We start from the raw sequence: 27,763 nt of genomic DNA on the forward strand, positions 1-27,763 counted from the left end.
TTGTTCAGCGAAGGAAGCGAAGTGTTAGTCGCCGACGAATATTGTGAAAAACGAGTCATCTTCTGATCCTAATTCAGTTTGAGCTGGTGTTGCGCCCATGGGATTCTACGCCTTATAGCGACTTCTTGATTACTCAAAGGCCACAGATAAGTTGTAACACCAATTTATATCTCGAATTAAAGGTTGTGAGTGATTGAGAAAAGTGGAATAATAACTAAAACAAAAATTTTATTAATCTATAACCTAATGAATCCGATAATACTCCGCAAAGAAGTCTACACTTACAGCAGCGAAAACCATTTAAAGGCTTAATCTATTATATTAAAGGAATTTTCCATGCATAGATTTAGTATCCATTTAGGATTAAATGATAGGAAAAATGAGAATGAATATACCTATATAGTTATTAACAACATCATTGTGGTAGGGGTTTGCTGAGAACTGCAATTATCCAATGCGGCTTTGACGCCTCTAATACAATCGAAAACGCTTTTAGAATTTATTTTTAACTCAATAATATCATTTAACATTTGAAAAACTCGCATTCTACATTTATCATTATCATTCACTAACGTACGGTATGTTTTATAAACACTTGAATTATATAGCTTTCATATTTCTATAATACTGATAAACTAAATTAAATTGAATTCAAGATAACTATCTATAAGACCTTCGAGTCTAGTTTTAAATTTTATCGTGTGCTCAACATTGTAATCTTCTACTTCGTTGTTTGCTGGTAGTTCATCTGGTGATGTCGATTCCATCGTTTCCTTCATTTTCCCAGCGTCCTCTGAATTCATGGTTAGTACGCTTGCGAGAATAGTAGAGAGCCCCAACATCATTCCACTATATTTCTTCATGTCAGCGTCAAATTGTTCCCTGGGGTAGACATTTTCGATTTTGAGTCCGAAATTCGTAAGGCGTTTTTCTAATTCTGCGTGATAATAGTCGAGCCATTCGTTAAAATATTTGAGTCTGGTTTGGTGGTCAGTGCAATTGAAGATCATGTATTGGATGTCGCAGACGGGACTCGTTTCTTTGGAGATTTGATAGTCGATCAATACTGACTCGACGAGGTTTTCACCCTGAAAAAAAAAATCAAAACCAAAACTGAATACATACTTTGGGTAAAGTTTAGTTAAAATCAACATGTTTATAGTTGATATTGGTGGTATGGTTTACAAAAAGGTCGTTATCAATTGTATTTGTTCCCAGTTCCCCAGATTGTTTCCCAGTTTCTTCAATATTTGCTGCTATAAAGCTGCTATGAGATTGAAAATATTAATTTATAGTGGCCTTCGAAAAATTAAAATTAAATTAAATTTAAAATCCCTTCAATTCCTCAAGTGAGCAGCGTTTGGCCAGCAATGCCAACTTGCTTATTACTTGTATTCATCATTTTATTGTATTAACAGTGTGCTAAATTTTTAGGTATATCTAAAAACATCTGTAGCTCACCGTACTACTAAAAATTTATTATTCAGACAGAGATAGAAATCTCTCACAGTAATGAACATCCAAACGCATCAAGTTGCGTATTGTTTTGTTAATCCTATAGTATAAAGAAAAATCAAATCTAAGTTGTTATTTTTTACCTATTCGATAGTAGCTAGAAAGAAGCCATTCTAGCTACGCTGTGACTGGTAGGTGAGCTCACGGGGCTGAACCTGAAAGACTGTGGTAACACTGACTCTAGCAAGAGCAGTGATTTGGAGAATTTACCGTCAGAATCGCGACCCTCTGAGAAGATCCGACGAGTTACTCAGTGGGTTTGAATTGAGTAAAAGCGTGCCTACTATCATTTCGTAATTATAATTTGGAAATTACCCATAATTTCCGTTGATAGCCGGATATTTTTATCATTACATTATTATCATTGATCATATTATTATCATAAAACTATTGTTTTCATTTTAATAACTTATCTAATTTTAATCATAATTCCAGGGTTTTGAAAGTCATTAGTCATGTTCCGATTATTATATGCTCCAAATGATAACAATTTGTTACAAGGGTGTTATCGTATGGAAAGTTTTTCAGATGAAGTATTAGAGGATCTAATGGTTCTTCCGGTTATCAGAAAATTGGCATTGGCATTTATGTCACAGTACCTAATGATAGAATACTGCGTGATTCGGTAAAAATCTGAAGATAAATGTCAGGTTGGACTTCGAGCTCCTACTATTAATTACAATCCAATAACATTAGTAAATCGTTTTAAATGACCCGGTGACGGAATATTTAGCACCCCTAACTGTTGGGTTGAAGGTCTTGCGTTCAAATTCCGGGTAAAGACTCATGTGACGAACAGGTTTGTTTGGTCTAAGTCTATGAGTTTAATATACAATACAAATATACACATGAATTAAAGGTATATTGACATAGTATATTATTATACCGGTATATGATTTCCATAGTGCAGTTAATTCAAGTTTGAAGCCAGGTTAGCGTGCGTGATTTCTCCTCAACTATTAATTTAATATTTAACTTTAATGAAGCAAATTCTTCTTGAACAATAACCCACAACTAACATAATGCGTTATTATCAAGAACATAAATGACTATTTAGAGATAATATTACTCTTAGAATTTTATTTTTAACAGCGACCAACAAAACTCTCTCGAAGTGACAGTTAAAATATATTAAATTATTTTTATTAGTCCAAAAGATAAAATGATAAACGTTTTTTGTTTTGAATACATTATCGGCGTAGTATTGTAAGCGTATACGACTCAAAAGGTTGAATTTTACGCGGTAAACATTATGTAAGCGCGGATATAATAATATGGTTGTTTATCAGCCAACGGCCAAATTTACGTCCAACTAAATACTCGTAATGAAAGGTCATTGGAACGTTTAGTAGTTCAAGGAAGAGTAGACGGATAACGCTCTCGCGGCCGATCATCCACAAGGTGGACAGACTTGGTTAAGTTATCTACGAAGTGTTACTGAGTGTACACGTACCGCCACAAATAGAGAAAGATGGAGAAGTCTCTCAAAAGCCGCAACCAAACATTAAGACTTACGTAACCACGACCACTCCGCCAGGAGTGAACGACTGAGAAGAAGAAAGTCCATTGATTCCTCAGCGAGATAGCTGCTCAGAAATTTACGATCGAATTGCAAATCAAATCAAATCAAAAACGTTTTTATTCAACATAAATGAAAGTGCATACTTGTTGAACGCGAAAAAGAACTACCGCCAAATCACAGAAACTAGCCTCCGTCCTGAGAAGAACTGGCAAGAAACTCAGCGGGCATGTCTTTTTTCTTTTGTCAATTGGTGTCTACATTGATGATACATAAGATTGTTATCTTAGTCTTGAAATTGGAACGCATACTGGATTGAACAATTACGAAGAGCGACACCGTAATCAGAGGAAAGTATCTACCGCAGTACGCAATTCATTATTACTTTCTATTGTATTTATTACTTGAGAACATATAACATATACAACAGTACAGTAAACATAGTGTTTACTGATGTTTATTTCTTTATTTATTGTGTAGACGGATAACAGCTGGCTGTACACTAATTCTTATCACCCACTTTGAGACATGAGCTCGAAGTCTCATTTGTATTTTATAACGGCCCTTGGAAGCGGAACTGGTGACTTGTTGACAATACGCACTGGCAGTTTCCATTAAATACGCAGATGTTTTAATGTAATTAGTTAACACTAAACATACTGTAACAGTTCAAATGACCCGTTTTAAACTTTTGCATTGAAAATGTACGTATCATCTTATTGCTTTTGCACATTTGGCTCCGTGAATTTTTCTTACCTATTAATCTACAGTTATTATACTATTTTTTTGGTTTGTTTTGTTTATCTTGAGTAATACTTGTCGTATACCGTTACCCACCCGCTATGGTAGAAATAGGTACTAGTAAGTGTTGGTATGATTAGTATTTATATTGATTAATGCTTAGATAACTGGGTGAGCTCACGATCCACATGGTGTTAAGTGGTCATTAGAGCCCATAGACGTTAACAATTGAAATGCCACCACTCAACTTGAGAAATGAGTTCAAGTCTCAGTTTTTACAGTACAACGGCTACTCCATATTTCAAACCGAAACGCATTACTGCTTCACAGCTGAAATAGGCAAGTGGTACTGTCCCGAGCGGACTCACAAGAGGCCCTACCAAAAGCAAACACATCTAAGCACATCTAAACTTACATCATATCTGAACATTATGTTGTTAGTCCACGAGTCTCCTTGTTGAATGACGAAATATTTTGACCCTGATTCAACTTGAGCAACTTTTCGTGCCATAGAAAGCGCCTTCCCAATGGCACCCCTGATTATATTCTTCCTTTCTTCGCCCTCCACGAGCTGTTCAGCACCAGCTTCCAGTCTTCCGAAGTATATATCAGCTGAGCTATCCATGTGACTCCACATATCGAATAATTTACTCTTGAGCGAATTAAAGGTTTCTGGCTGTTTATTTTTAAGCGTGAACGAGAGAGCGTGGAATTTTGCGAAGTTTTTGAGCGTGGACCGAATGCATTCGTCAGATAGAGACGTGAACCTGTCCAGCATCTTGAAACCCGGCACCAGTAGATCTTCTAGTAATATCACTTCATGCGGGACTTGAGTGCTTGAGCCATAGCATTCGGCAAATCTGAATCTGTCGTCATTAGGAATCTCTGCTTCTTCTTCTAATTTCTGATATTTCGGCAAAACAACAGTGTACATGTGGTGTTCGTTGCCAAATAAGACCTGTGTTTGTGTGGCCATTCTAACGTTTTCATTTTGAGGGGCGATTTTAGCGATCATTTTGAAGGGGCCATTCTCGCCATCGACTGTTATCCTTTTGACGTTGGCGATGAAGTTGTCTCCGGCCGCCCCGACCGCCTCTACATGAACCACTCTGTCATTGTATCCCCTTTTCTCGAGGACCTCCTTGATAAATTCAAGCTGGATGTGACTGATATTTTTCAATGCGCCTTCGAATGTTAAGCCCCCCATCGCTACGAAAATAATTTAATGTGAAACTTGAGAACGTTTTCCTTTTAATTTATATAAAACCATTTTATCTCTTTACCGATAAACTTATAATAATAATGGTCGGGGTCCGTTGATTAGATAATTAAACAAAGACGAATGTAGCGACTGAATTAATGACACGCAAAATATCTGTTTATTGATGGAATTCACCAACTAAGTATTTTATCAGTAGATTATAGAGGATTTAGATTTTTTTCGAATGAATAATATTATACAATACGATTATAGTCATTTTTTTTGTTTACCTATTGATTATAAAATTAATAGTTTTTTGAATTAATTTAAACCTTGTTCATTTTTATTAAAATGTCGTTGAACTTGAACACGCGCATTGAAGAGTTTCTCGCGGGTTCTTCACAGCGGGACGCTATTCTGATTCGGTAATAGATGCAATTTTTATTGGTGGTAGGACCATCCTGCCTATTCCTAAGCAGTAATGCGTTTCAGTTTGAAGGGTGGGGCAGCCGTTGTAACTAAAACTTGAGAACTTAGAACTTATATCTCAAGGTGGGTGGCGCTTTTACGTTGTGGATGTCCACGGGCTCCAGTAACCACTTAACACCAGGTGAGCTCGTCCACCCATCTAAGCAATAAAAAAAAGTAGTCTTGCGACAATCCCGAAAAGATGGGATTGTGCTTTTTTAGGACACGACACAGCCCATGGCGTATGACTTCCATGACCACTTACCAGGGAGTTGCACAAAAGCCTACGACTGTTCATGCTGCTTGTAAGGGTGAGTATTGTCTGCAGCAAAAAATATTAACTTTTGACTATATACACACTACTTGTTGGCTTTGGTGGATTTCTCTAATGCCTTTAATACCGAAAGTCACGAAATTCTTTTATCTAACATGTCCTATCTTATGATTTCGCCTGAGGTGCTGAAATGGTTTACATTATATCTTCGAGGGCGCCAGCAATCGGTCCGCGTTGATGAGTCTTCGTCTTCATGGCGTGATCTAGATACTGGTGTCCCTCAGGGCGTAATTCTCTCCCCTTTGCTTTTATCTCTCTTTATCAATCTCATAACACAGTCAGTGTTCGTATCACCTGTACGCTGATGAACTACAGCTGTATTCGCAGGCTACTGTGGACTGTGTGTCTGAAGTGGTTCGCAGAGTGAATGGGGATCTTGAGGCTATATGCGCTTGGTCTGGTAGGTTTGGTTTGACGGTCAATTGGTAGTCCCCGTTTGTTGGGACGGTTAGATTTTAGCTCACTCCCACCCGTAACTTATAATGGAGCAATTATACCTCTGAGCCCATCAGTCAAAAACCTTGGACTGTATATGGATTCTAGACTTGATTGGGCGGTACAGGTGTTGAACGTTAGTCGGAAGGTTACTGGATCTTTGCGTGCCCTTTATCGCTTCAAGAACTTTCTCTCTTTCAAGATAAAGTTGATGCTTGTTCAATCTTTAATCCTCCCCATAATTGACTATGGCGATGCATGTTATCTTGACCTGAATGCAGACCTTTTGAACAAACTCGACTGCCTTCTCAACAACTGCATTCGATTCATTTTTAATCCTCGCAAGTATGACCACGTGTCTACTTACCGCTCCGAAATAAATTTTCTTCCTATACGCGAGCGCCGCAATCTACATGCTCTTACTACACTTCACTCTATACTAACATGCCCAACTGCTCCCTCCTATCTGACTCAGTACTTTAAATATTTACATTCTTCGCACGATAAGGACTTGCGTTCCTCTAGTAATTTACTCCTCCACTGTCCCACGCACAACTCTAGTTTGGTCCGTTCGTCTTTCGTAGTTCAATCTGTTCAACTTTGGAATTCACTTCCTCATATTGTTAGGATGATCACTGATCGCTTAACTTTCAAAATAAAGGTTCGCCAACTTCTTCTGGAGAAACTTAAAAACTTAACAATTTGACTCGCAATGTAGTGTGTTCTGTGCAATATACTATTTCATTGTACTATATACCTATATGTATATGAATATGTATGTGAATATATGAGTATATGATAGAGATTATATATAGATATATGTGTACATTTTATATTATTATCATGATATAATATTGTGTACGTTGTTTATGTGATTATATATAAATACCTTGTATGTGTTTGTTTGTATATGTATGAAGTATTATTATCAGTTTGGTTATTTTCATATTAAGTTATGCACCTAACACAGGATTCTCTACATCACCCTTGGTTGACTGGTAAAGAATGCCTCAGGCATTAAGTCCGCCGTTTGTACTTCTGTGCATTAAGTTAAATAAATAAATATAAATACAATTGATATATCGAACATCTTGCATTTGCGTAATAAGTCAGACTCAAATTTTCCCGCAAAAAAAACCTCGTTCATTTTCAGATCACATTCTCTGAGCACCACCCGTACAAACCTTCCGAATATTCGGAGATTTCCTTCATTGCTGAACGAAAGAGACGGATAATGGGAAGTTTACGCGAGGGAAAAGGACACACCGTATGAATGTTTCATGTAAGCTCAACGTTTACCGCCAAAACCTTTCAGTTGTACAAACACATTCGACACTGGATTATTCTAAGATTACGTTTCGGGACAAGAATTGCTTCTCAATAAAGCCCGCTATTCCGTGAGCTACGTGAATTAGGACGTTGTACTGTAAAAATTTAAACCTCAGAACTCATATCGTAGGTGGCGGCTAGTATTTTGATGTTGATCGATATACTTTAGAACACGTGATAGCTTAAAAGCTAAGATGTTCAATTAACAGCGCCCTAAAACAGCGGACGGGTACCGATTATTTTCAATTAAATAGCTTTACTGGACACAAGTTCACGTTTGAGTTCCACGATGTAGGAACAACGTCGTGTCATAATTTTTTTTTTGTCGCCCTTGTAGGCAGACGAGCATACGGCCCACCTGATGGTGAGTGGTTACCGTCGCCCATGGATTTTAGCAATGCCAGGGGCAGAGCCAAGCCGCTGCCTACCGCTTAATATTCTCCACAAGCCTCTTTTAAAGAAGGACATGTCATAGCGCTCAGGAAACACCGTGGAGGGGAGCTCATTCCATAGCCGTATGGTACGTGGCAAAAAAGACCTCTGGAAACGCATTGTCGATAAACGCAGCGGTTCCAGGTGATATGGATGAACTCTGCTCCGATGGCGGGAGGTGCGATGATAAAAAGGAGATGAGGGGATCATCTCAAACAATTCCTCAGAGCACTCCCCTCATAAAAATCATAACCGCAATAAATAAAAAATTGCGTTATCGACGAGGTGGACGAGCTCACAGCTTACCTGGTATTAATTGGTTACTGGAGCCCATAGACATCTACAACGTAAATGCGCCATCCACCTTGAGATATAAGTTCTAAGGTTTCAAGTATAGTTAAAGCGGCTGCCCCACCCTTAAAACCGAAACGCATTACTGCTTCACGGCAGAAATAGGCAGGGTGGTGGTACCTATCCGCTCGGACTCATAAGAGGTTCTACCAGTAGGAGTATGGGACATAGGAATCAAATATCACGTTGGTTGTAGAGGGGTATGCGAGCTGACGTATTATTAAATCGTTACCGGTGTGCGAATATGACAATGTGAATGCAATCTTATTTAATGACTGACACAATTTTTTTTTGCTTACAAGGGTGGACGTGCTCACGGCCCACCTGGTGTTAAGTGGTTACCGGAGCCCGTAGACATCTACAATGTAAGTCAGCCACCCACCTTGAGATATGAGTTGTAAGGTCTCACTATAGTTACATCTCATACTCCGGTTCCCACTAAATATTTACCAGTTACGGGCCTGGTAGCCCTATGTGACTTGTTCCCGGTTATTATTATTATAATTTCAAATCAATAATGAAATATTATCTAATTAAGTTAATTCCGAAGAATTATTAGTTCCGAATTTCATTGCGAAAAGAATCCAGCAAAAGTAGAATTGATGAAAGTATTGTAAAACCTAGTCTGTCGGTATCAGGGGTACTTCAGTTTTAACTGAGACTAATTGCCCAGAGGCGAGACCGTACGGACTGGCCTCTAATTAGCTGGAACTTCTTGAAAAATTATACACAACTCTTGGCTTTCGTGTTGGTGGCTGTGCATCGAATAATGGAGTTATTGGGAGTCGATACGTCCTACTTAAATTAATATTATTTATTTTTATCATATATTAAACAAATAATTAGCAATATTGAGATAAAAACTGTTCTATTTCTCAAGTTGGGCGAAACTACACACAGTGTATGAAGTTTCATTAAAATCAGTTAATTAGTTAAGAAGTTCATCGCGGATAAAGTGAGTCAAATTTTTTATATATTTCTTTTTCTCTACTTTATCCCACTAGGTGAGGTCGGCACAGCTAGTTTTTCTCTTCCATTCTTTTCTGTCAGCCGTCATCTCAACATTCACTCCTCTCTCTCTCTCATATTGTCATTCACACACTCCATCCATGTCTTCTTTAGTCGACCTCTTTCCCCTCTGCCTTGCTCTACCATTTCCATACATCTCCTAGTCACATGTTTTCTCTACGCATCACATGTCCAATTTTTTATATATTTTTTTTATATATTTGACGGTTTCATAACTAGTTCAACGATTAGAAGCGTTAAAGATTTATTTTTTCAAGCAATGATTACCGAATTCATTTGATTTGGGGCCGTTGAAGCCACCTACAAAACAACCCCCCTGTAATGTCGCTCGAACCTGCGAGCCCAAAGATAGAAACTTGGAGATTTTGGAGTAACCGCAGTCTGCAATGACATACGCAGCTCACTCCAAGGAAGCCTGACATCTGCCACCCACCTTCAGGTATAAGGTCTAAGTTTCGATAGCACATTGTAACGGTTTCTTCACTCTTCAAATCGTAATGGAGTGGTGGTACCTGTGTACAAGTCCTTTTACACGATATTAATCCTTTATCGTGGAAGTCTTTGATCATCATTATATCAAACAAAGTGTGAAAGTAGCTCTGGTGATTGACAAATTAAAGAGCGGACGGTTAGCGTGATTGAGATGACTGCTGAAAGAAGAGAATGGAATAGAAAAAAATCGTTGTGCCGACCCGTGTTGTGGGACAAGGTGGAGACAAAGAAGAAGAGACCGTGGAAGTCATTCGTGGACATACCTGTATCTTAAGAAGGTATTTCATTAGAAAAGTTGGTAGCTGTCTACAGGATTCGAACACTGGCACAGTCGCGTCGTTCGATACGATTCCATCAGACGTCTTATCTTTTAGGTCACGACGGCTTCATAATTAATAAAAATTAGGAGACGTAGTATCACACACCATATGGATCCCAATTAGGACAGCCCATTATTGGAGTTCTGGGTGAAGCTCCTATGTGTCGTAATTGCCTTTCAGGCTGTTCGCGCTGACTTCAACGCCTCAGACATCAGATATACGAGGTCCCTTATTGAATTTGGTGGAATTGCGGAAATTCTATTGTTAGAATCGTGAGTACTCAGTACTTTAGCGACAAAACCGCCGCGCCTTAATGTAATTTGTAACATTTGAGATAACTTTCCCAAATATAATTGGTTCCTATGTATTATAAATGTCTCTGTAAGAATTTATTAATTACTATTAGAGTCGGAGGAACATAAGGTCCTGGTATAGTATGGCGAGAGAGAGAGAGAGTGAGAGATCTTCCCGAACTTCTTTTAAAAAAGGAGACCTCGCAGCATTTGGATAAAACAGTCGAGGGAACTTCATATCAACGTCGGATGGTGCGTGACAAAAATATCTCTGGAAAACGGACCGAGAAACCAGTGGTCTCTACTCCAGTAGACGCCGGCAAAAGCGATTCTTCAGAGCACTACCCATGGAACTTATAGTATAATAACATTTTTACGAATAATAATTAATGTAAAACACTTTAGCGACCGAGATTCCAGGGAAAACCCAAAAAATCAAACTTGAATCAATTGTAACTATAGTGAGACCTTAGAACTTATATCTCGAGGTGGGTGGCGCATTTACGTTGTAGATGTCTATGGGCTCCAGTAACCACTTAACATCAGGTGGGCTGTGAGCTCGTCCATCCATCTAAGCAATAAAAAAAAATATATATATAAAGGCAATGTTGCCGAAGGTTGATGCGAATTTATGCTTCTAGTATCATCTCCTGTCTCATGAAAACAAGCACACACTCCCCCAGGCTTTTTACATCTAAGCCGACATTTCTCTTCATAAGTATAGCGTCGCCATATTCATGTCAGTTAAGTGAAGAATCGGTTCCAGCAAAGCGTATGTAGCTATATACAGGGTGTTACGTTTTGATTACGTAATTTTGGCATTTTTTCGTAGCCTAACAGATTAGAAGTTCAGTGTTAATTGTATCAAGCGATGCGACATCGCTAATGTTTGAATCAGGCACCCCCCTTTTTACCTGTTCCTTCTTCTTAGTCGAATAATTTTGGCAGAGTAGTCGTGACTGTCAATGGACAGGGTTGCATCTCGTCGTCGTCGCTCACTTCCAAGACAGTCGCACGTTGAGCGATGTTCCTCCATTGGAGGCGGCTGTTAGCATTGCGAGCAGTTTGTACTGCGATGGCTTTTGTAGTACTGGTGATGACGTCAATCTAGCGCGTGGGAATTGATCTCGAGGTCTTTTGCCCTCTACGACCCTGTACGACAAGCCTCTCTTCTCCTCAAGAATCTTCCTTTTTCGAGATGTGCCCTTGTGATGAACTTGAGAATTCGTGGCTGAGCAGTCGACGAACGTCTATTTTGTACACGAAGTTCTTCGAGGATGGAAACGTTGGTCCGAAACGCTGTATACGGAATTTTCAGCAGTCGTCTCCTAAACCACATCTCCAAGGCATCGATTTTCCGGCGACCTTGTAATTTGAGCGACCATGTTTCAGCCCCATACAGAAAGATTGGAAATACCAGACTTTGCATTAGTCGAACCTTTGTATTCTTGGCTATAGGTCTGTCTCTCTAAATCTTCCTTGCTTTTGTCTTCACATCCTTTGGAGGTTGGATATAGTAGAACCGATTAACTATACTGAGACCTTAGAACTTATATCTCAAGGTGGGTGGCGCATTTACGTTGTGGATGTCTATGGGCTCCAGTAACCACTTAACACCAGGTGGGCTGTGAGCTCGTCCACCCATCTAAGCAATAAAAAATAAAAATAAAAACGTAAAAATACTTATGAATTGCTTCACAGTCTGCTATACGCGGAACTCCTTGCGTGTTGTGCTCATCCCGGTCTACTATCATGATCTTCGTCATATCTCTATTTAGAGTAAGACCGAAGCGGACACTGGTGGATTCAAGTCGAGCCAGCAGCTCTTCTAAAGTCAGAAGAAAGCAAGAAGCGTAGTATCATCAGTAGTTTGTTAATAATTCGTCCTCCAACCGAAATAACTTTTTCCCATCCTTCCACACTGATTCACATGATGTACCCGGTATAGATGTTAAAGGACAACGGCGACAATATACACCTCTTTTGAACACCGAACTCAGTCTTGAAGGCATCTGAGAGGACTTCATCCACCCGTACTGCAGCAATGCCATCCTCGTATAAACTCCTCAAGTCAAAGACAAATTGCTGCGGGACTCCCATATCCAATAGTACTTTCCATAGACACTCCCATATGACCGCATCGAATGTCTTTCGAAAGTCGACAAAACAAATAAAGAGTGGTGTGTTGAGCTCCCTTGATTTCTCTATTATCTGCCGTGATATGACTATTTGCTCCCGTATGACTCTTCCCCTCACGAATCCAGCTTGTTCTGGTGCAATTTGGTTCGAGAGGTAAGCCTTTAGCCTTGTGTTAAGGATGTGGAGCATCACTTTGCTCGCAATTGATATAGCGAAGATAAGTGGGTAGTTATTACATTTTGTGGCAGATCGTTTCGTGTGCAAGGTTTTATATATAACACATTGGCAGGTACATGTGAGGAATTAGAACGATACACAGACTGGTTACAGACGAAAGATCTTCATGATAAAGTTCGACTCATAACACGCCAGTTCAAACCAGAGACATGGGCAATAGAGAATACCGCAGACACCGCCAGCATTGAGATTGAGGGCATAGCAATGAATGAAACAGTTATGATACAGAAGAATTCGTGTAATAGTGATTTTTGGTGTTTTAAACGCGGAGGAGTTTTAAGTTCTTTGGACACACTGCCAGAAAGAGAGGCGATAACTTAGAACAACTGCCGATAACAGGCAAGGTATGCGGACGAAGGCAGTGGTTCAACCCTCGCCATCATAGTCCACAATCTATCCACGCAGCCGAAGATATAGAGCTCGCGCAAAATAATCCAAGAGAACTTTATCCAGCGATATTACGACCGTCGGCATTAAGGGCATCAACGCAAGGAGGTTTACTTTAATTAAAGTATTAATTAGAATTAGTGTTTTTTTTTTATTGCTTAGAGGTGTAGACGAGCTCACAGCCCACCTGATGTGAAGTGGTTCCTGGAGCCCATAGACATCTACAACGTAAATGCGCCATCCACCTTGAGATATAAGTTCTAAGGTCCCAGTATAGTTACAACGGCTGCTCCGCCCTTCAAGCCGAAACGCATTACTGCTTCACGGCAGAAATAGGCAGGGCGGTGGTACCTACCCGTGTGGACTCACAAAAGGTCCTACCACCAGTAAAAGTGTATCAGTGAGGTGAAATTAAATAAAAAAATATTTACTAACAATCACGCCACGTTAACTGGTCCCGTGGTAAGTTCGTAAAGAACTTGTGTTACAGGTACCAGATAACGGAAATAAATGTCAGATTTTTATTATACACATACATATATTTAAGATACATCCATAACCCTGGAAAATACATTTATATTTATCATACAAATATCCTCCCTTGGCGGGATTCGAACCCGCGACCCCCTTGTGTAGTGACCATGTCACTTACCACTACACCAGACGGCCGTAATTATGTAATTTCTAAACCAGTAGAGTCCTAGAAAGCCGTATGTTGTAATAATGAGTACGTAAATCCAAGATATCGAAATAACAAAACGTTAGTCACGAATGTATTGCGTTACTTGCAATTTAATTTTACAGTAAATCCATTACTGCAAACTTACAGGTGGTAGGGCGTGCTGTGAGACCACACGGGTAGGTACCACCATCCCGCCTGTTACTGTCGTGAAGCAGTAATGTATTTCGGTTTGAAGGGTAGGGCAGCCGTTCTACTGTAAAAACTGAGACTATAGAACTCATATCTCAAGGTGGGTGGTGGCATTTACGTTGTAGATGTCTATGGGCTCCAGTAACCAGAGGTGAGCCGTGAGATCGTCCACACATCAAAGCAAAAAAAATATTGAAAAATTCAGAAGTTTTCCGTCAGATTCTTGGAATAAATACAATTCATTAGCAGCTCTAACCAATGAGTCTATTAAATCGAACTAAACATAAGCACAGGACCAGTTCGAAATACGCCTAAGTAATAATAATACGTAACAATAATAACGCCTAACTTAAAAATGCACCTTAGGCTTAGCTAAGTATGCGAAGTATGTTTTGTACGAAGTACAAAAGTCGCGATATCAGACTTCGTACCGTATAATTATGCTATGTGTTATCAGATAGCACAAGTAAAGAGCAATGTAACGAGATATTAATAAAGAGTATTGATTTCTTAAAACTAGGAACTAGGGACGTAAACCGGTTCGGAAAAAACCGGAGATAACCGGTTTTTATATATACCGATAAACACCGGTTTTTAATTAAGAATATCGGTTTTTAATTACGCGCTACATTCACAGTTCACACCAGTGTTATCAGATCAAACATAAAAACTACCGTGCTGCTAGATAAAAAATACCGTGTTTCAGACTCAAATTACCGTGCATTACATTTAAAAACTATAGTGCAATTACCATGTGAAATATAAGAAAAAACTCCTTTGTAAAAAATACAATAGTATTAAATCAAAAATAAAAAGCTTTTTATTGAATAATACAAATATGATCATTAAGCCTATATAAAATATGCTCACCCTATTAATTGTATAAAGAAAACTCTTCGTTTGCATGTAAATTTGTTTTATTTCATGATTATTTTGCTTTTATGGAAAAAACCTAAATTACCTTACAAAACCGGTTTTTTACCGATTTAAACCGAAGCCAGAAATAGTAATCGGTTCCCATTTCTATTAATGACCGCAGCACAAACGCGCTCACGGATTATACAAAAATTATTCTAGTCCCGAAGATAAGACTGAATTTAATACCATGATTTGGTCTGAGTGTCGATCCTAGTTTGAACGAAGGCCGGTCTTAAACACTCGTGACAGTAAACGATGACGCGATTCAGAAGTACACACAGCGCCATCTGTTGATGCAAAGATAAATTAGAAAAAGCTGTGTGCTCTCTTTGTGAATTCTGTTATGAGCTGCATAAAGCACAATATGGTGATGATGAGATTTTGTGTTGTTTTGTTAAATTACATTTTAAACTGAGATAATAATATGTTTTTAATTAAATTCGCTGCAAATGGATTCCTATGTTTTTTGGGGGCTCAAAGTTTTGGTTCTAGGTAAGTAAGTGTATTTTTTAAATTTAATTGTGTTATATTTCACATATTGGAAACTTCACAGCTAGTCTACATGTAAGAACACAATCTATAGCAATTAATAGGCAAAAGAGTATCAAGAAATTTCTATCAAAAATACAGTGCGACGAAAAATGTATGTTACAATATCATTTATTTCAAAATACTTGTTACGATAAGATCATCTCATCAATATTTGCTCTACTATTCCTAAGGTCGTCTAAGCTTAAAATGTAAAATGTAGAGAATTCTCGAAAGTACCTAACACACTTGTTAGGGAGGTGTTGCTGAGGCTCGAATACCTTCGTATCGTAACTGGTACCGTTAGGTAGGAAAGAAGATATAGCCAGAATAGAGGAGGCCTTTTTTTACGTTGGGGAATCCAGTTTATGGTTACCCGGTCCATGGGAATCAGGTCGGGACTATGTCGGATTCCAATAAACTCCATTGATCACTCTCCCGACGTCCGATCATCGCTCGAGACGGAAACCGGGTCAAGGTAGGTAAGGAGGATCCCACGATCAACACTACACCAGCATCGCGGCTCTTCCGAGGACGCCCGGGTAACGGGTTGTCTAGGCAAGGAGAGGAAAGGTCTATTGTAATCCGCTATGATCCGCTGAGAATCTTACTGGTGGTAGGACTTCTTGTGAGTCCGTGCGGGTAGGTACCACCACCCTACCTATTTCTGCCGTGAAGCAGTAATGCGTTTCGGTTTGAAGGGTGAGGCAGCCGTTGTAACTGAGACCTTAGAATTTATATGTCAAGGTGGGTGTCGCATTTACGTTGTAGATATCTATGGGCTCCAGGAACCATTTAACACCAGATGGGCTGTGAGCTCGTCCACCCATCTAAGCAATAAAAAAAATAGAGAAACTCAGCAGGCTAAGCTTATTGGTCAAGATATTAATTGAGGAGCTCTTTCCTCAATGTCGTCGCCTTTTGTCCTCGTGAGTATTGGTCCCGCCAATATGATGACGTGATCTTTTTAAGGGAACCAAACAATGTAACCAAAAATATATATTCCCCCCACGGTTGCAGCACGAAGTGGGTATGTAAATTTAAAGTGAAGCTATTGTGTACCGAATCCATGCGCTTCAGGCTTGCATTATAAACGCGCAATATATGGGCGACGTGGATCATCTTCGCACTGGAGTCTAATAAATGCCGCGTTCCCGCACAGAACGCAAACGTCCCGCTCGATTCTCCCGCGCTCGCTAATATCGAAGCATCAGTGTGCCGAATCTCACTGACGGGACACGCGCCGATCGTTATCGCGTCCGTTTATCTTCCACCGGATAAGATCGTTCTAAGCAGTGATATCGAGGCGCTGCTCGGCATGGGCAGTTCTGTCATCATAGCGGGCGACCTAAATTGTAAACACATCAGGTGGAACTCACACATCACAACCCCGAATGGCAGGCGGCTTGACGCGTTAGTCGATGATCTCGCCTTCGATATCGTCGCTCCGCTAACCCCGACTCACTATCCGCTAAATATCGCGCATCGCCCCGATATACTCGACATAGCGTTATTAAAAAACGTAACTCTGCGCTTACACTCGATCGAAGTAGTTTCAGAGTTAGATTCAGACCACCGTCCCGTCGTTATGAAGCTCGGTCGCGCTCCCGATTCCGTTCCCGTCACGAGGACTATGGTCGATTGGCACACGCTGGGCATCAGCCTGGCTGAATTTGATCCACCATCGCTCCCGTTTAACCCGGACTCTACCCCGTCTCCTCAGGATACCGCTGAAGCCATAGACATCTTAACGTCATACATCACCTCGACATTAGATAGATCATCGAAACAAGTTGTAGCGGAGGACTTCCTTCACCGCTTCAAATTGTCCGACGATATTAGGGAACTCCTTAGAGCTAAGAACGCCTCGATACGCGCCTACGACAGGTATCCTACCGCGGAAAATCGTATTCGAATGCGTGCCCTACAACGCGACGTAAAGTCTCGCATCGCCGAAGTCCGAGATGCCAGATGGTCTGATTTCTTAGAAGGACTCGCGCCCTCCCAAAGGTCTTACTACCGCTTAGCTCGTACTCTCAAATCGGATACGGTAGTAACTATGCCCCCCCTCGTAGGCCCCTCAGGCCGACTCGCGGCGTTCGATGATGACGAAAAAGCAGAGCTGCTGGCCGATACATTGCAAACCCAGTGCACGCCCAGCACTCAATCCGTGGACCCTGTTCATGTAGAATTAGTAGACAGTGAGGTAGAACGCAGAGTCTCCTTGCCACCCTCGGATGCGTTACCACCCGTCACTCCGATGGAAGTTAAAGACTTGATCAAAGACCTACGTCCTCGCAAGGCTCCCGGTTCCGACGGTATATCCAACCGCGTTATTAAACTTCTACCCGTCCAACTCATCGTGATGTTGGCATCTATTTTCAATGCCGCTATGGCGAACTGTATCTTTCCCGCGGTGTGGAAAGAAGCGGACGTTATCGGCATACATAAACCCGGTAAAACAAAAAATCATCCGACGAGCTACCGCCCGATTAGCCTCCTCATGTCTCTAGGCAAACTGTATGAGCGTTTGCTCTACAAACGCCTCAGAGACTTCGTCTCATCCAAGGGCATTCTCATCGATGAACAATTCGGATTCCGTACAAATCACTCATGCGTTCAACAGGTGCACCGCTTCACGGAGCACATTCTTGTGGGGCTTAATCGACCAAAACCGTTATACACGGGAGCTCTCTTCTTCGACGTCGCAAAAGCGTTCGACAAAGTCTGGCACAACGGTTTCATTTTCAAACTATTCAACATGGGCGTGCCGGATAGTCTCGTGCTCATCATACGGGACTTCTTGTCGAACCGCTCTTTTCGATATCGAGGCGAGGGAACCCGCTCCTCCCCACGACCTCTCACAGCTGGAGTCCCGCAAGGCTCTGTTCTCTCACCCCTCCTATTTAGCTTATTCGTTAACGATATTCCCCGGTCGCCGCCGACCCATTTAGCTTTATTCGCCGACGACACGACTGTTTACTATTCCAGTAGAAACAAGTCCCTAATCGCGAAGAAGCTTCAGAGCGCAGCCCTAGCCCTAGGACAGTGGTTCCGAAAATGGCGCATAGACATCAACCCAGCGAAAAGTACTGCGGTGCTATTTCAGAGGGGAAGCTCCACACGGATTTCCTCCCGGATTAGGATTAGGAATCTCACACCCCCGATTACTCTCTTTAGACAACCCATACCCTGGGCCAGGAAGGTCAAGTACCAGGGCGTTACCCTGGATGCATCGATGACATTCCGCCCGCATATAAAATCAGTCCGTGACCGTGCCGCGTTTATTCTCGGTATACTCTACCCCATGATCTGTAAGCGGAGTAAAATGTCCCTTCGGAACAAGGTGACACTTTACAAAACCTGCATAAGGCCCGTCATGACTTACGCGAGTGTGGTGTTCGCTCACGCGGCCCGCATACACATAGACACCCTCCAATTCCTACAATCCCGCTTTTGCAGGTTAGCCGTCGGAGCTCCGTGGTTCGTGAGGAACGTTGACCTACACGATGACCTGGGCCTCGAATCTATCCAGAAATACATGAAGTCAGCGTCGGAACGGTACTTCGATAAGGCTATGCGTCATAATAATCGCCTTATCGTTGCCGCCGCTGACTACTTCCCGAATCCTGATCACGCAGGAGCCAGTCACCGTCGACGCCCTAGACACGTCCTTACGGATCCATCAGATTCAATAACCTTTGCATTAGACGCCTTCAGCTCTAACACTAGGAGCAGGCTTAGGGACCCCGGTAACCATACTCGTCGAACTCGACAAAGAGTTCGCCGTGCAACCTAACCCATGAATCAGCTCGCTGAGTTTCTCGCCGGATCTTCTCAGCGGGTCGCGATTCCGATCCGGTAGTAGATTCATTCGCGAAGCAGCTGCTCTTGAGCTGTTAGGTCTCCTTCGGAGGCGCTCGGGTAGCTGTTAGCAAATCGCACCCCTCCTGGCTAAGTCTTTGCTCGCCCACCTGTCCTGGTGAAACTGGAAAGGCCTCCGGGCCACCAGTAATTCTTCAATCATAAAAAAAAAGAACGCAAACGACTGTCATTTTTGTGTGTTTTATTAATTCGCTTTGGAAATTAGGAGAACTAGAGGTCCCGCAGTAGTCGAAATTCGACTATAATTAATTGGAATTGTAAGTTTGTACACTATTATGATTGTATTTTATACTTCTATAATCACAAATTTCGCCAAGACTACACTATAAAAAATATTAACAAAGACAAACAATATTTAATCTATTCTCAATTTGACCACAGACGTCAAGAACAAAAGTTTGACAATAAATAGTATGCATGCGTGTGTGCGTCAAATACATGGCATGTAGTGTGTGTAATGTTTTCTTTATTGATTTAATGTATGTTTTATGCATTATTTAAAATAAAATTAGCATTGTGCACTTCTTCTCTATATTCTCTATAAGTGTGGAAAATTTCATAGTCCTCCGTCCGCCCAATTTTCGTAAAAAGGGATACAAAGTTTTTGCTTCACGTATTAATATATAACTAGTCAGGTCATAAGTATTGTCACACAGTAAAAACTTTTCTTTTAGAATGCTGGCCACAAAAAAGTTTATTGAATTCGAATTTCGAATTGTTCATGAAAATAAAAATGTATACTTTTAGAATTTTACTCATTTTTAAATATGGAGTGGACGCTTAAAGAAGACCGTGTTGCAGTTATTGCGTTGCATCGTTGCGGTCACGCGCCAATTCAAATTTTTAACATACTGAAAAATTTGAATATAACCAAAAGATTCGTTTATCGTACCATCAAACAATACAATGAAGACTCTAGTGTAAATGACAGGTCAAGAAGTGGTCGCCCTCGGTCTGTTAGGACTCCAGCAGTGATAAAAGCTGTGAAGGCGCGAATTCAAAAAAATCCCAAACGTAAGCAGAAACTGTTGGCCTTTCAGATGGGGTTAAGCAGAACCACGGTGAAAAGGGTGTTAAATGAAGACTTAGGGCTTCGGGCATATCGAAGAAAAACAGGACATCGTTTGAATGCTCGTCTAATGGACCTGAGACTGAAGAGATGCCGCGCTTTGTTGAAGCGGTACGCGGGAAAAAAATATCGGGAAATTCTTTTTTCGGATGAAAAAATTTTTACCGTAGAAGAGAGCTACAACAAACAAAATGATAAGGTGTACGCACACAGTAGTGAAGAAGCGAGCAACCGTATTCCGCGTGTCCAACGAGGTCATTTTCCATCCTCGCTCATGGTATAGTTGGGAGTTTTTTATTGGGGCTTAACAGAGGTACATTTTTGTGAGAAAGGTGTAAAAACGAATTGCAGTTGTGTATCAAAATACAGTCCTGACGAACCTTGTGGAACCTGTTTCTCATACCATGTTCAATAACAGGCACTGGGTATTCCAACAAGATTCGGCGCCAGCTCATAGAGCGAAGATCACACAAGACTGGCTAGCGGCGCGTGAAATCGACTTCATCCGGCACGAAGACTGGCCTTCCTCTAGTCCAGATTTGAATCAGTTAGATTACAAGATATGGCAACACTTGGAGGAAAAGGCGTGCTCAAAGCCTCATCCCAATTTGGAGTCACTCAAGACATCCTTGATTAAGGCAGCCGCCGATATTGACATGGACCTCGTTCATGCTGCGATAGACGACTGGCCGCGCAGATTGAAGGCCTGTATTCAAAATCACGGAGGTAATTTTGAATAAACTTTAGTGTCATAAGAATCTATGTTTTGTTAAGTTCATTTTGGTATATGAATGGTTACATAATGAATAAACTTGTTTCAATTATTTTACATTAAACATGTGACAGAATTTATGACCTGACTAGGTAGATATCGAGAAATAAAATCTTACTGGTCTTCCTTGACCTCTACATCTTTATAATAATAATCATAACTGCATAATAGAACTGTACAGTGAGGGGTAGGTCTCAGGGTATTATTTAATAAAACTATGGGTTAGTCACTAATATCAAATGTCTAATTCTAGTCTTGTTACACAAACAATTTACGATAGAAAACAATAATTACATTATGACGCGGGTGCACGCTACTCACACTTAAAACGGAAGCCCCGGGGAAACAATCTTAATTATCTGTCAAAAGACGGATATAGATTGTATGAAACTATGTAGAGCGTGTGGGCATACGGCCGCGAAAGTGACGTACAGGTTGATTTGCTATAACTGTATATAATTTGAGTATTCGAAACGCCATGAATATACGAGTATAATCTATATATTAATACGTGAAGCAAAAACTTTGTATCCCTTTTTACGAAAATTGCGCGGACGGAGGAGTATGAAATTTCCCACACTTATAGAGAATATAGAGAAGAAATGCACAATGCTAATATTTTTTTAAGATAATGCATAAAAGATACATTAAATCAATAAAGAAAACATTACACACACTACATACCATGTATTTGACGCACACACGCATGCATACTATTTATTGTCAAACTTTTGTTCTTGACGTCTGTGTTCAAATTGAGAATAGATTGAATATTGTTTGTCTTTGTTAATATTTTTTATAGTGTAGTCTTGGCGAAATTTGTGATTATAGAAGTATAAAATACAATCATAATAGTCTACAAACTTACAATTCCAATTAATTATAGTCGAATTTCGACTACTGCGGGACCTCTAGTGACAATAAAAACGTTTATTTAAACAGTAACATAGTAGTTTTAATTATTTCCTTGGAAATATTATAATAAGGCAGCAGTAGAAATGCTATTTAAATCATCATCATCATCATCATTATCCTGCCCTTCTCCCAGTCACCTGGGATCGGCGCAACATGTTTTCTCCTTCCATACTCTTCTATCATATACCATTTCTTCGCTCACTCCCCTCCTACCCATATCGTCTTTCACACAATCCATCCATTTCTTCTTAGGTCTACCTCTTCCTCTAAATTCTTCTTCCTCTAAATGCTATTTAAATATTAATGGTAAATGTGATTTTAGGAAAGACAATGTCATTAACGCTTTATTTTCTAATTTAGCTTCCTACAGTCGATAGCTGTGGTAACGAAAAGTTACGAATTAGTTACTGGTGGTGGGACTTCTTGATTCCGCACGGGTAGGTACCAGCGCCCTGCCTATTTCTGCCGTGAAGCAGTAATGCGTTTTGGTTTGAAAGGTAGGGCAGCTGTTGCAACTCTATTAAGATTTTAGAACTTCTATCTCAAGGTGAGTGGCACGTTTATGTTGTAGATGTCTATGGACTCCAGTAACCACTTAACACCAGGTGGGCTGTGAGCTCGTCCACCCATCTAAGCAATAAAAAAAAAGTTATATTTCGAAATTTTTACTAACAATGAACTGATGTGTTCTTAGTTCATTCGGAGGTCAACGTGATATAACTCTGCCGTGCCATAAGGAAGAAGTCTTCATTGCCTTGAATCAAACGAGGTAACTTAGCGGTGTTTCTGCTATTGCTGATATTCACAGTGTGCTTAGTGCAAGTTTTTAACGTTCTCGATAGCGTAAAAGTTAAGTCGAATTTGTATGGAGTTGGGAAAGCGCCCCTAGCGGGAATTGTAGGCAACTCGCACTAAGCACACGGGTGCCGGTAGCTACTATACAATTAAATGGGCCACATTGTTTTAAAGAAAACGATGACAAAGTAAAAGGTGTCGCGTCGAAATTATGAGCTAACTAATATTATAAAGCTGAAGAGTTTGTTTGTTTGAACACGCTAATCTCAGGAAACACTGGTCCGATTTGAATAATTCTTTCAGTGTTAAATAGCCCATTTATCGAGGAAAGCTATAGGCTATATAACATCACGCTAAGACCAACGCAAGCGGAGCACCAAGAAAAAATGTTTCAAAATCGGGGTTTTAGTCCCTTTTGAGAGCTTCCACTGCGTGCGCTGCGGAAACGGTTACAGTTTTGCTAAAGTAATGTATGAGAGAATTGTTGCCCTTTAAAAGATCTAAAAAAAAGTCTGCTACCGCATATTAAGGTTGGCTCACTATAACGTTTTTAATGTTAAAGCTAGTGAGTTAATAAAACAGAGCGTCATATTCAGTCGTAGCACTGCTCTAAATCGCAACTACGTTTTGCGAAAACCTAAAATTGTTTGTGAAAGAGCGTTTGTTTGGGCGAGTTTTCGAAGGCTAGTGCGATCGCCTACTTTAATGTTTCACTGGAACGGCCGAGTCTGCTTTTGTAACGTGTTCACGCGAGACACGGAATCTGGTTAGTGGACGCTGCATAACAAATTGTTGTAGTGTAATTATGTTTCGTGTTGTTTTGATGCAGACAATGCGACTGACTCGGTGGTTAGACTGATTCTATGGTGCAGCAGTTAGTAACGCCCCTGTTGCACCGGGGGTCGTGGGTTCGATTCCCACATCGGGCAACATTATCTATATATCGAAGAGTGAAAGCCTATTTGGTTTCAGAGACATGGAAATTTACCGGAGAGCCATTTTAAGTTTAAAATTTGGAAAAAATATCATAACAAAAAAAAACTTCTTCTGCTATTTGAATGGAGTAAACTTAATTGAACTGTCGATGCTGATACAAAATAAAACGCATTATTAATTACAAAGACAAATATTGCGTATTAAACGCTTATACCAAATATAACTATAAGTATGTTTGAGACGAGACTGAAAAGAATGGAGTGCATATTATTATGAAAATACCTACACTCAGCATCGGGTGGACAACCCACAGACAGACACAGCCTACTGAGTTTCTCGCCGGATCTTCTCAGTGGGTTTCCGACCCGGTGGTAAATTCTGCGAAGCACTGCTCTTGCTAGGGCCAGTGTCAGCAACACCTCCAGTTTGATTCCGAGAGTTCACCTACACGCTAGGGAAACGCTGATATGGCCTCACAAGGCTATCTGCAAAGATAGGAGAAAAAAAGTTTCGACGTGAAAGAAAGACAAACAAACACACAGACAAACAAATGAACACGAATTCGTTGAAGTGAAACACCGTATTAGCGTAATTTTTTTTAAAGCCACAATTTTAGGCCAGGAGAGTTACATCCACTAGCTTTTATTTCGGAAAAAATCTCATTCCTACGGGAAGCTCTTTTATTATGCTTAAAAAAGAATACACTTTAGAAAACTTAATTGATAACTTCTTGATAACACAAGCCGAAAGCAACCGTGTGTGCTGACCTGAATATGCTTTAGTGTAACGACATGAAAGAGAACTTGGCACCTATTCTTTAAGGTTCGATCGACTCTGCGCATTTACATAAAACTAGTAAAAACGATAACACTGAGCAGCTGCTTATTCTTAAAACCATAAGACATTTCAAATTTTGTAATATCAAGTCGAAAAGAGCAGAGCTTATTGAAAATCGCACGGGTAAGTACACAAAAGACGTTCTTTAGATTTCGCGTACGAGCTTCAGATGATCATACCCGATCCTGTAGACCGAATGGTAAACAGTCGACGTCTCCCAAAACACGTCATTTCGTATCCTCCCGATCCATTAACGGTGCTTTTAGGGACCACAAGCGCCGGTCATCGTCCTCGTCGATACCGTCGCTTGCGACGAAGGGCTCGACGAGCGAATTAACCCACAGAAACAGCCCATTGAGTTTCTCGCCGGATCTTCTCAGTGGGTCGCGTTTCCGATCTGGTGGTAGATTCTGGGAAGCGCGGCTCTCGGTAGGGCCAGTGATAGCTGCTTCGAGCGGGTTCTGGCTCATCTGAAATTTTTGTTTTCTTTTTTTTCTACCTATGCTGATAGCCTTGAAAGGCTATTTCAGCTTCACCCTAACGTGTAGTTGAGCTCATAGGGCTTAAACCGGAACCGGCGAAACTCAGTGGGCAAGGGGCTTTGATGACGATTTTGAGCCTTAAAAACTTAAAATGTCGAAGGCTTTTGTGATAGCCGCCCTGCCGACAGATACGTCCGGAAAATGCAACGAGGCGTCTTTCCGTGCGAGCGGGCGCGTTCAAAAGATCGTCAAGCTTGATGGCGCATATATTTACGCTCCACGTAGGTAGGCAGAATTCGATAAACGTATGACGAAGCCTCGAGAATAAGCCGTCTGTCCCTGTATTTATATTACTAGATGATGATGGTTTTTTTTTTATAACGCCATCTTGTTGTGTCTTTAAAGCGGTTAGTTGCCCTCAATTAAGAAAAATAGTATTATTATTCGCCAATACATGTCGGGAAGAGTTGATTATTGAAAACACGAATAAAACAACATTTTCTGAAAATAAATCGTAACTAGATCGATTTATCGCCCCCGAAATCCCCTGTATACTAAGTTTTATGAAAATCGTTGGAGTCGTTTTCGAGATTCAGATTATATACATGTAGGCGCAGCGGCAGGGATGGCTAAGCGGTAGTTTCCGTCATCACTCGTATTTGGTTGAACTCAGTTTATAAAAAATCAATAAAACCTTTTGAATAATAATTATTGAAACTCAACACAAACAACTTTCACAATGACAGGATAAACTGACAGTTTCGTTCCACATACCGACATACCGACTGACTGACTGCCAGAGACTCGCTGACTGAGACGGACGGACCGTCTGATACGGAATGAATGACTGTCTGACACGGAATGCCCCGACTCTTTTTTTTTTTTTGTAGGTGAGCTCACGGGGCTCAAACCTGATGACGTTGCTAACACGAACCCTAGCAAGAGCCGTGCTTCGCAGAATCTACCACCGGATCGGAAACGCGACCCACTGAGAAGATCCGGCGAGAAACTCAGTGGGCTGTGTCTGAGAGTTAATTTACTCGTCGAGCCCTTCGTCGCAAGCGACGGGTTCGACGAGAACGGTGACCGGTGCTTGAAGTACCTAGAAGCACCGTTAGTGGATCGGGAGGATCCGAGATGACGTGTTTTGGGCGACGTCGACTGCTTTCCATTCTGTCCGCAGGATCGGGAATGTAGTTACCGGCGGCCACGATGAGAGGGTTCTCGTGTCGTGCCGCTTTATCGAAGTGGCGCATCGACGCCGACTGCATATACTTACTGGTGGACTCTAAGAGTCCAGGTCGTCATGGAGGTCGACGTTCCTGACGAACCACGGGGCTCCGACGGCTATCCTGCAAAAACAGGATTGAATGATTTGGATCTGGACACTGATTTTAAGTGTATGCGGGCCGCGTGAGCAAACACTACACTTGCATAGGTCATGACGGGGCGTATGCAAGTTTTGTAGAGTGTCACCTTATTTCTAAGGGACATTTTACTTCGCCTACATATCATCGGGTAGAGACGTCCTAGAATGAAGGCGGCACGGTCGCGTACCGTCTTGATGTGAGGGCGTAATGTCATCCTACTGTCGAGGGTGACGCCTAAATATTTGACCTTCGGGGCCCACGGTATGGGCTGGTCGAACATCGTGATTGGGCGAATGGCGGGGGCGGGGGTGTTGACGCGCCTAGTCGGGAGGGGGATGCTCAGCGTGGTGTTCGGAGGGCGACCCCTTTTGAAGAGCACCGCTGTGCTTTTCGTGGGGTTGATGTCGATGCGCCACTTCCGGAACCACTGTCCCATGGTGGTGGCTGCGGTCTGAAGTCGTCGATGAAGCAACGCCTTCTTCCTACACGAGTACTAGATGGCGGTGTCATCGGCGAAGAGCGCCAGATGGGTCTCCGGAGACCGGGGTATATCATTGATATACAAACTAAATAGTAACGGGGAGAGGGCGGAGCCTTGCGGGACTCCGGCTGTGACGTGACGGGGCCGGGAACGCGTTCCCTCAACTCGATATCGGAACGAACGGTTCGACAAGTAGTCTCGTATGATGAGCACGAGTCTGTCTGGCACTCCCATGTTATACAGTTTGTATATCAAACCGTTGTGCCAGACTTTGTCGAACGCCTTCGCTATATCGAAGAAGAGGGCTCCTGTCGGGATGGCCCCGACTCTGTCCACGTACCGCCATTTTATACTGTGGTGTTACGGAGTCTACCCTACATTTTGTGATATTTATCAAAACAACATTTCATCATTTAAAATAATAGTCAAAACAACGTCTTAATATTATTAAAAGCCGTTAAACACGACATATATATATCTATATACAAGAATTGCCCGTTTAAAGGTATAAAATAATACATTTTTTTAGTCGAATTCAATTAAATATGCCTTGCATTATTCTTAGATAACAATAAAAACAATCGATCAGATCTTGATAAAATTTAAGCGGTAGGCAGGGGCTTGGCTCTGCCCCTGACATTGCTGCCGTCCATCAGCGACGGTAACCACTTACCATCAGCTG

The 27,763-nt window shown here is 41.2% G+C and overlaps 2 protein-coding genes across 2 annotated transcripts in view; both read right to left on the reverse strand.

Annotated features, from left to right (window-relative positions):
- Window positions 1-208: 208 nt before the first annotated feature.
- Window positions 209-5,012, reverse strand: LOC114242752 (uncharacterized). Its single transcript, XM_028174016.2, has 2 exons — window positions 4,191-5,012; window positions 209-1,088 (listed from the first exon to the last, which is right to left on the reverse strand). The coding sequence occupies exons 1-2, from the start codon at window positions 4,980-4,982 to the stop codon at window positions 636-638; spliced, it is 1,245 nt and encodes a 414-aa protein (XP_028029817.2). The 5' UTR covers window positions 4,983-5,012; the 3' UTR covers window positions 209-635.
- Window positions 5,013-11,566: 6,554 nt separating this feature from the next.
- The window catches only part of LOC149499622 (uncharacterized), a 40,773-nt gene continuing 24,576 nt past the window's right edge, over window positions 11,567-27,763 (reverse strand). The window contains 5 exon segments of the mRNA XM_089739821.1: window positions 11,567-11,665; window positions 11,667-11,937; window positions 12,002-12,296; window positions 12,299-12,325; window positions 12,328-12,849. Coding sequence (XP_089595947.1) covers window positions 11,567-11,665; window positions 11,667-11,937; window positions 12,002-12,296; window positions 12,299-12,325; window positions 12,328-12,849 — 1,214 coding nt within the window.

The sequence above is a fragment of the Bombyx mandarina genome, chromosome A1 (assembly GCF_030267445.1).
Source record: "Bombyx mandarina strain Sakado chromosome A1, ASM3026744v2".
In the NCBI taxonomy this organism is placed as follows: Eukaryota; Metazoa; Arthropoda; class Insecta; order Lepidoptera; family Bombycidae; genus Bombyx; species Bombyx mandarina.